At 43.3% G+C, this 10,639-nt stretch overlaps 1 protein-coding gene across 1 annotated transcript in view; it reads right to left on the bottom strand.

The window, feature by feature from the left end:
- Positions 1-389: 389 nt before the first annotated feature.
- Positions 390-10,639, bottom strand: part of dikar (CECR2 histone acetyl-lysine reader dikar) — a 46,812-nt gene continuing 36,562 nt past the window's right edge. Inside the window, exon 9 of the mRNA XM_073980817.1 lies at positions 390-10,634. Coding sequence (XP_073836918.1) covers positions 1,924-10,634 — 8,711 coding nt within the window. The 3' untranslated portion in view covers positions 390-1,923. The remainder of the gene's footprint in view (positions 10,635-10,639) is intronic.

The following is a 10,639-nucleotide window of genomic DNA, read 5'->3' as shown; positions in this document are numbered from 1 at the left end:
CAAGTTGCAAGAAGCTATATATCGGACAAATCTTAAGGTACCTCCTTCTCAAAAATTCAAAATTTGGATTTAAATTCAGTTTAAAGGCTGGTTGAGAATCATTTTGAAATTTTCGTTGTCCATGTCCATGCTTTTTGACATAATGACCCCAAAGCTCAAACAATTGTACAGTGACAAAATAAAATGGTTGATGGCCACCTAAAACTATCAAAAGGAGTGAAGACTGCCTTTGCACATAATATTTTTCCTCGGACCGTTACTTCGAGTACCCCACCAAAAAAGTTCGAAATCTTTGTTCAAATGCATTTAAAGACCTGTTCGAGGGTATTTTTGATTTTTTACCAAATGGAGTCGATTACTCCTGAGCAAGTCTATGTATGATTCATGACTTAAATACCCAAAAGCTTTAAAAAACCTACGGTGGCACAAAACTATGGAATGGATGGACTTACTGACATTGATCCAAGCTTTGCAGATTGTAATATTTTTGACAAACTAAAAAAAATCGAAGATGGACAATATCGGACAACTAGTACCTCCCCCTCAAAAGCTCGAAATTATCTCTATGTGCACCTTAAGGACTGTTCAAAGATAGTTTTGGGGAATTATCACTGAAAGTAGTTTTTGTGGTCCACATTATGATAGTAAAAGTTTTCCGTGAGCATGTTTATCCATCCCGACATAATGACTCGCAAGCTTAAAAAAGCTTACGTTGGCTGGTGCAAATGATAACTATCGGAAGGAGTAACTCACAAACTCATATCAAGTTCCAAGGTAGGTAGGCTCATTCTTTCAGTGCCTTCTCCCCAAAAGTTTGACAATTTTGCTCTTAAATGCATTTTAAGTCCCCGTTTCGGAACGTTTTGACACACAAAAGGCCAGCCATAGTTGGTATTGCAGGTTGTTATTTTTGGTCTCCATTACAAAGAAATAATTTTATTTTCCATACTTCTCCCGATAATAGCCCAATAATACAAAATCCTCGCCCATGTGGGGAATAATTGATTTGATTCATGTAGATCGTGTTGATTGGAACTGATTTAGAATAAATAGGCCCACTGTTTAAGTGATCTGTTCATTCAATTGAATTATAAGGCTAAAATCTTAAAAATACCAATAATCGGGAACCACATAAAATCTTGGAATCTTTAAATATGTAACACAAACATTCAGATATTGACATTTGCGCTTTTAACTTTCCAGGAGGGCTCATATGGCTCCCTGGAATACGTTGATAGTAACAACGTCTAACATTTTGAAGGTGCTTAATGTTGGCTTACAAATCCTTTCACAATTCTGCCAACTGTTGTCAAACCCTTACTGACTGTGGTCGCTGAACTATAATTATGGTCGGCGGCAGGATTATAAAATATTTAAGAGGTTGATGGAGGTGGTCTGGGCTTATTCTAGCTCTTCAAATAATGTGTATGCAAAAGATGATGACTGCCAAGCCAACTCCCTAGATAAAATATTTGTTTTCCAAGAAAAATACAAAAAGAAAGACAATTTTAGGAATATTACCCATAAATGAAAAAGAACATCGCAAAACCAAAAGAATCCATTAAATCCCACGACCAGCGTTGAATAACCAAAAAGAACCCCCCTGTCTGGTGTCGTTACAAAAACAAAAACTTATTTTTATAAACTACTCTGTCTCCATGGGGTGTTTGGTTCTCTCCTTTATGCGCCAGCAAAACGATTACCATCTGCAGATTGCAAATGTTGTTGTTCTTGTTGGTGCTGTTGTTGTGTTTGCAGCATACCCACAACCGATGATGATGTTGATGTTGCTACACCGGAAGATGATGATATCGGCGGTGCATTGCCCATCGCCACATTCATTTGATTGTTATCCGTCATGGTTGTTGTTGTTGCATTATTGTTGTCTAGACCCGTTGTTGTTTGCCCATTTTGGGCGCACTGCTAGAACCATGTACGTGGATTTGCTGCATCATATGGTTTGGGTATGCCCAACGTTGATGGTCTATAGGCTGAGGGTGGTGGTTGACCATAACCGGCTGCAGCAGCTGCTGCCGCTGGCCCTGACAAGAGCGAAGGAAATGACATCATGTGGGTGCGATAATCATCACGTCTTAAATATTGCTGATACAATTGACTATTGGCATCTAATTGAGAGGCAGCATTCATAAAGGGATAAGGTGCGGCCCGGGTTGAGGGATGGGCCAAAAAGCTATAAGGATTTGCGGCTGCTGCTGCCGCCGCTGCTGGACTAAGGGTAGATTGGGTTTTATCCATAACACTGGCAGCACTTACAGAGTTTGTGGCATCATTTGTGGTATTACTGCTGCGGTGGGCAGGAGCCGGGGCCATATAATAGGGATTGGGAGCATCTCTAAATTGATCCAAGTAGCTGGAACCAGTTTGATCACCATATAGGCCCAATGTGCTGGCTGCTGTGTGGCCAAAATTAAAGGCACTACCCGGCACCATGCCGGCGGCAGCTGTTTTTAGTGACAAAGCAGCTGCTGCATCCAGGGCTGATGTTGAGGAAGTTGAAACTGAAGAATTGTTGGTGTGTTGATTTGCCGAACCCAAAGTTGAGGAAGAATTTTGCGATGAACCAATTGTGGCTTGTGATGAGTTGGAGGTGGAGAGGGGTGATCCAAGACCGGTTGATTTAAGACCTGCATATAGTTGAAAACTTTGTAGGGCTTGCAACTGATGGGCTGTGGGTACGGCGGCAGCGGCTGCTGCCACAGCGGCCACTGCAGCTGCCGAGTTGGAATTTTGAGAGGCAGGATTACTGTAAAGATTTTGCTGTTGAGTTTGATGGTGCTGTTGCTGCTGTTGACTTTGATGATGTTGCTGCTGTTGTTGTTGCTGCGTTTGATGATGTTGTTGCTGTTGCAACTGCTGCTGCTGTTGTTGGTGGACCTGTTGTTGCTGCTGAGCTTGGGCTTGGGCTTGTTGCTGCTGTTGTTGTTGCAGTTTTGCTTGGGCTGCCGCCTGTTCTGCTGCAATTGTGGATGCTTTCTTTTTCCTTCCTCTTTTGGCTGGTGCTGGCTTTTGTTGCTCTACTTGTTGCTGCTGTTGTTGCTGCGTACTGGTATTTCCACCAGTTAAGTTATGCAAATAATTGGTGGCCGATGGCATTTGATGTGGATTACCATAAATACTGCCACCACTACCCGATGTTGTACCTCCAACATTGCTACCGCTGTTTGTAGCTGCCGTTTGTTGCATTGAATTCAAATAATGCTGGGAAACCGCACTGGCTGCTGCTGATGCTGTTGTCAAACCCTTACTGGCTGTGGCCGCTGAGCTATAAGTATGGGCCGCCGGCGGCATTGTCTTGTCATAGTAGTTTGTAGCCGCCGCTGAACTGGTCAAACCCATTAGTGATGTGGGATCACCCAAGGGATGTAGCAACGAAGAGGCAGGATTATTATATGTTTGCGTGGGTGGTGGAGGTGGTGTGGGCTTGTTGTAGGCCGACAAATGATGTGTATGCGAAAGATGATGACTGGATGTAGAGGTCATGGCGGATAACAAAGTGGAGGTGGAAGAATTTGAAGTAGAATTGGAATCATGATTTGTGGCTCCAGTTGAAGACAAGGAACTGGAGCTGGTGGAATTTTTATCGCTGCTACTACTACTAGAATGCTGTTGATGTTGCTGTTGTTGTTGTTGGTTATAGCTGTTAAGCTGATGTTGCTGTTGTTGGGTATTTTGTGTTAGTTTGTTGTTGGTCGCACCATAAAGGCCATGTTGCATGGTATGATGTTGCTGCTGCTGTTGGTGTTGTTGTTGCTGGTGGGCCATATATGTATTATCTGTATTAGACATATTTAAAGGCTGTTGCATACTATCATTGGCCTTCTGCTGCTGCTGTTGTTGTTGCTGACCCAGCTGTTGCAACAAATTTGTATTGGAACCTTGATTGCCACTCTGCTGTACTGAGCCACCACCATAATTCAAGGTGGCTTTTAATATATCCAAGGTTGTTTTATTTTGTTGTTGTTGCATGGATTGTTGCTGTTGCATGGCCTGTTGTTGCTCATTTTGTTGTTGCTGTTGTTGTTGGCTTTGATGCATTAAATGATTGCCGCCACTCAAGTGCTGTTTGTTGGTTTCTCCAGGCATTTGTGATTTTTGTTGTTGCTGTTGTTGTTGACAACTAGTATTCTGTTGATTGTCTTTGGTATAGTCCTTGGGGAAACCCAAGGAAGCAGCCTGATTATACATGGCAAAGGCCTTTTCTGGAGCTATATTTCCAAAATGCTTACCAAATGCCATGGAGCCCAAAAATGAATCAAACATTTGGGAATATTTAGACAACTGATGTTGTTGTTGCTGCTGCTGTTGATCCTGTTGTTGATGTTGTGGTTGTTGCTGAGAAGTTTGCTGTTGTTGTTGCTGCTGCACTTGTTGCAATGGATTTGTTTGCGACAACAATGCCGACAAAGTACTCTGTTGACTTTGTGGTTGCTGCGTTTGTTGTTGTTGAACATTTGTTGCCTGAGTATTGGTGTTGGTTTGCTGAAGCCTTGCTGCAGCATTGTTGCTTGGCTCCTCAAGTTTTTGTTGCTTCCGTGCTGTTGTTGCACCACCAAAGTCAATTTCCATTAAATCATCAGCATTGCGCTTGAGAGGATTATGTTGCTGCAATTGCTGGGTTTGATGCTGCTGCGGCTGTCCACTAAGCTGTTGATGTTGTTGTTGGTGTGTTTGTTGTTGTGTTTGTTGTTGTCCATGTTGTTGCTGTTGTTGTGGTTGTGTATTTCCTGTCGCCGGGCTATTATTCAATGAACTTTTATGAGCCTGAACCTGCTGATGCATATGTTGCATAAATGCTGCCATATCGCCAGCAGCATTATTTGTGCTGTTGTTATTGGTACTGTTGTTGTTGCTGCTGTTGCCAGCATTCGTATTCAAGCCATATTGATTAGCAGCTGTTAATGAAGACGAATTTGTCTTTTGTGTATCTTTTAGGGTTTGGTCATCTGTTGTGGTGTTGTTGTTGGTGGTGGAGGATGTTAACATTTTACTGGCCGCCTCAGCTTGATATTGGGCATATGTGGGATAACTGGGTTTGTTGGTAATTAGAGAATTTTGTTGCTGCTGTTGTTGTTGTGTGGCATTCAATTGCGACAAAAGGTTGACGTGTTGCTGACTTGCCGATTGCTGTGAATTTTGATTGTTAACCAACTGCTGTTGCTGTTGTTGCTGGCCAGCATTGCTGTTATTATTATTGCTGCCGCCACTTGTGGTTGTTGTATCCCGCCAATCATTACTGCCCGCCGTTGACTTATTAACATCCGACAGAGTATTAACCCCCTCACTGCCATTATTCCCCCTTAACATGGTTGTATTAAAGAGATTCTGCAAGCTATCAGCTGCCGTATTCTGCGATGCAGTGGAGGATGGATCTTCTTTATGACCTTGCAGTTGTTGGTTTTGGTGTTGCTGTAATTGTTGTTGCTGTTGTGATGGTGGTGGCACATAGGCATTTGAATTAAGGCCCAAAGAAGTTTGTGCTGCTCCCATGCCACCGGAAGATGAAACTGCTGCACCTGTTGTTGCAGTATCCATTTTTGCAGCATACATATTTGAGTTTTGTTGTTGTTGTTGCTGATCTTTATTTGTACTTGTTGTTGTTGCTGTCGTCAAATCATTATTACCATAACCATGATAATTGTGATTTCCACCCAAGCCAGACGTAGACTGACTGTAGCTTGGTGGTTGGGGAGGTGTTTGGCCCACTGTTTGTTGTTGTGGTGTTGGTTGGCTACCCACACTGGGAGGTTGTTGTTGATACGGTGACATAACCGGCTGTTGATAGGGTGAATTTTGTTGCGATTGTTCAGCTGGCGAATTGGCCAAGGGTGTTGGAGGCTGGGTGGCAGCCGAAGAGGCCGGCGAATCTATGTTTGGCAATGGGCTATGTTGTTGTTGATTTAATGGTGAATTTACAGCAGAACCACCGCCAACCGGTGGGGTATGGGCCGGACTGTGACCCAAGTTGCCTGCCCCTACCGTTGCCCCCGTCGTATTGCTGGTAGTATGTGTTGCAGCATAGGGCGATTGCTGTGGACCCGCCGCCGCCGCTTGATATGGTGAATTAGGTGGATGATAAGGACTTTGATGTGGCTGTGGTGTTGTATGCGGTGTGGCATAAGGAGAATTTTGTGTCTGCTGGTAGGGTGAATGTGGATTTGGTGTACTGGGACTCATTGAACTGTTATAGTCCGATTCTTGACTGCGAGGTTGTTTATATTGGTCATATAAATTGGGTAAGGGTGATGTTGAAGAATACACCGGTGTCTTGGAGGCCTCCGATCCTGAAGGATTATAGCTATTGGCTCCACCATAAGGTGAGGTACCACTTAGTTCCGGTGTCGATACATTGGGTGAGGATGCGGAGGAGTAAATATGTTGCGAATACTGGGGATATGGTGAAGGCATTTCACGGGGACTGCAACTTTTGTCAGGACTACTTTTGGTGGTGGTATCTTGATAAAAGTTAACCTTTATGGTACCATTAAGGGGGTAGGGTGAGGCGGGTTTGGTTATCTCATCTGGTTTGGGTGATACCATGATGGGTGAGGCTCCTATGGGCGAGGCACCAATGGGTGATGTATAACTACCCGCATTATAGCCACCATAACGATCTTCTATGGTGATCCTTGGCGAATCAGGATCTTGACTAAAACTGGATCTCTCAGAAATGGTGCTACCAGTGCTGCCTTTGCGTTGCCGTGGTGCAGAAGGCAAGGAGAAGGTGTCACCAATTAGGGCAGCACTGGCCGTTGCCGCTCCTGTTGGACTTTTATTTGCTGGGTTTGTAGACATGCCTAGATGTGCTCCTGCCTTATCCGAAGCCTTCTCATTATTACTCTCATTGTCTGGTGTTTGGTTCAGTTTTTCTTCTTCTTCGGACTTCTTGCTTTTCTTAGGAGCTCCAAAAGCCTTAAACCAAGCACTCAAATTTGGTTTCTCCTTTCCGCCTGTTTTTGCCTCAGTGCCTGAGCTAGCATTACCATCCGAGGCATTTTTCTGTGCAGTTGATGCAGTCAAACTTTTTGCTTGGGTGGCAACCAATAAAGCCTCAAAAGGTCGTGGTTTATCCGGCAATTTTAATTCCTCACCCAGTTTTTCTTTATCTCCCCCACCAGCACCACTAGCTAAAGTAGAAGCCAATGATGATGTAACTTTGGGGAAAGGCAATAAACCTTCCAAGACATTGTCTTTTGTCTTAAGGCCACTACCACTATGATGGTCGTCTTTTTCATCCTTTTCCTTATCACCCAAAGCCAGGGCGGGACTTAACGCTGCCTTATTCACCGTTTTACTTGCCAGCTCATCAATGAAAGATGGTGTGGAACCTATTGAAAAATCATCGGTTTTTATAACGGATCCCAAGCTCAGTTTAGGCACATTGTCCGCAGTTTCCACAATCAAGGCATTCTTTATTTCTTTTGTCTTGATGGGACCACCAGCATTGGGACCCAAGGCAAACAGTTCATCTGGTTTGTTGACATTTTGTATGAGGTTACCCTTGGCTTTGCCTGGTTGTAAACGATCTATGGTCCTTAGCAAATTGTCCTTCCTCCGAGTATTCGAAGTGGCCTGTAATTTCTCTTTCAAGGACTTCCGTTTATCTTCTTTGGCCATTTGTTTTTTGATATGCGGCGGTGGTGGAGGATGCAATAGAAGTTGTGTCGTAGAAGGCTCCTTTGGCTTGGGCATTGTGACTGTGGTCAGTGAAGGCGGTATTGTTGTGGGTGGTGGTATCAACAGTGGGGTATTGGCGACAGCAATTGAATTTAACGAGGCAATTGAGGGGGCATTTATTGACGAAGAATTGGATGAGGCATTCACTGATGTACTACCCACCGAGTGGCCAGATGTGGTTGAATGTGGCGGTGATGTAACTCTGGGCAATGTGGCTGATGTGGGCAACAGCTCATTGAGTATATCTTTCTTTGGTAAGTTGGAATCAGATGAGGAATTGTTGTCGGCCACCAGTTCATCAAAGGCTTCTTGCAGTTTGACAGGCATAAGATCATCTTTTGCCCCGGCCGGTTCTTCTAGTTTGGCGGATATTGTTGCATCAAAGTCATCCATCATATAGCGTGATGGCGAATTTGAAGCTGAAGAGAATTCCGAAAATCGTGGTGTATGCTCCAGCCAGCGATTAATATCCTTGAGAGTTTGTTCCGTTTCTACATCCAATGCTTCCATGTTAGCCGAAGATGTGGATGTTGTATGCGACGAATTGTTTTTATTTGCTGCGTTTTTATTGCCAGAACCCCTTTTGCCGGCGGTGCCTTGATTGGTATTGGAGGCTTTCTTTTGCAAGGCCTTTTTGGGTGGAGGTGGTGGTTGTGGTTTTTCCTCGATGATCTTTAGTTCCTCAACCTTGGGTGGTTCTATAACCACCTCGGGTAAGGGAACTTGTAATGGAACCTCGTTGGCAATTTCTAATGCCAGAGGAGGAGGTGTTGGCTCCCTAACAAATGCCTTCAGTTTGTCCTTCTTTTTGGGAGGCAACTTATCCACTGTTAATAACTTTTTGTCCGTATTTTCTGCTATTGGCACTTCCAAAGGTTTTGTTATTTCCTCGGTTACCTGTTTTTCATTTTCCTCAGCTAATATCGTTGATACATCGTCCTCTTTCTGAATTGGAACTTCTTCTACGGTCGGTTTTTGTATAAGCTCCTCCTCCTCTTCTGGGTTTTTAACTAAAGGCTCTTGTGTCTTTTTAGGTTGCTCATTCACCACTTCTTTTTTAGTGTTTACCTCCGCTAATGTCTTACTGGAATCCTCCACAGCAGATGGTGGAACATCTTGTGGTTTTTCTTCATTACTCAAAGATTTCTCCAAATTCTTTTTGGCCCTCTTTGAGTTGTCGCGAGATTTTCGACCTCTTGTAGTTGTCTCGGCTGGTTTGTCGGGAGTTTTATCTGCCTCTGCTTTCTTGGCTGCTGCAGTGTCTTTTTTACGGGAACTGCCAGATTTGGTGGTAGCGGCCGGTTTTGTTTCCGCAGCTGCATTTTGTTGATTTAATAAAGCTCTACTTCGGCGATATTTAATTAGCTCATATTTATCTAAGAAGGGCAATAACATTTCCAACTCCGCTTGTTCCGCAGCTGCAGCTGCTGCTGCCGCATCCTTTTCTGGGTCCTTTTTCTTTTTATTATCACTGGAGTTGGTTGAGGAGGAGGAAACGGAACGTTTACGTTTATTTTCCTTGGTCTTGTTATTACGAGTACCTGCTCCTCCTCTGCGACCTGATGCTGCTCCACCTCCTCTTCTCTTAGGTGGTTCTGGAGAAGGTTCTCGTGACTCTACCTCTTCTTCCGAGCTATGACTAGTTATGGATTTTAAATCTTCTCTGTCGGAATCTGCTGCTATTGGCACATTTGTTGAGGTGCTTTGCACTTTCTTTACCGTGGTCAACAATTCCGAGAGATCATCGTTAAGGGCACTTTTTGAGTATTTTTTGTGTAGATCAACCTTAAAAGGTGACATGCTGCGCGAATCATCATCGTCATGTATTTCCTCTTCCAATTCTGAGGCGGATGCTTCTAAAGCTGCCACGGCAGGTGGAGGGAGATCTTTGCTAGACGGCAATGAGGATTTACGTTTATTAACAGCTTTGGGTGTTGGTGGTGGCGGCGGAGGCTCTTCTTCAGGTTCTTCCTGTAATCTATCCTCATCATCTGTAGATGACTCTTCGTCTTCCTCTTCAGATTCAGACATTTTGGAGGAATTTTTCGAACGACCTTTCGTTTTGGTTTTCGGTTTTTTATCTTTCTTTTTTCCTGAATTCTTTTTCTTTTGATTTGATTTACTGCCTGCCGCTGACTTTGATTCTTTTGCTTTATTTTTGCCACGTTTTGTTGAAGACTTGATTTCAAAACTTTCATCTTCCTCCTCATTGTCGGGTTCTTCTTCCGATTCCATTTCCAGCATATTTTCCTCCTCCGAAAAATCATATTCATCTTCTTTTTGTCTGGTGGCCCCCGACTTCTTTTTCGAAGATTTCCTGGATTTACCCAATTTGGATTTTTTAGATTTTTTCTCTTTTTTCGAAGAATCTTTGGAACTTTTGGACTTCTTTGAAGAATTACGACTTTCTTCGAGGTCGTCACCAGCATCCTCTTCATCCAACTCCATATCTTCATCTTCTTCGTCGCCGCTTTGTATTGATTTATCACCTTTTTTATTTGATTTTGATTTTCGTTTACGTTTTTTGTCTTTATCTTTCTTTTTACGTTTTGATGTTTTGTGTTCTCCATTTTCATTCTCCAGTTCATCTTCTCGCTCGTCTTCATCATTTAGAACTTGATCATCATCCCTTGGTCCATCACAGGCGGTGTCATTGTCATCAACTGTTGATTTTTTGCCATGTTTACTTTTACGTTCCTGAGATTTATGTCCCGACTTTTTATTACTACCACTGCTCGTCGTTGTTGTTGTTGTGTCTTGGTTTTCCTTATCTTTGGCCTTTTTATTGAAATACTTTTCACGGAAAACATTCATTTTGGAATCAGCCGCCGGATAACTTAAATTTGGATCATCTTCATCGTCATCGGATAGATGATCGAAATATTTTTTGGTGGCTTTGTCGAAGGCCTCTTGTAGTTTATTCACCATTTCGGTATATTCTGTA

This window comes from Musca autumnalis, unplaced genomic scaffold, assembly GCF_047663935.1.
Source record: "Musca autumnalis isolate F117 unplaced genomic scaffold, ASM4766393v1 scaffold_4, whole genome shotgun sequence".
NCBI lineage: Eukaryota > Metazoa > Arthropoda > Insecta > Diptera > Muscidae > Musca > Musca autumnalis.
Note: the sequence above shows the minus strand (reverse complement) of the source record. Positions and strands in the feature narration are given on the sequence as shown.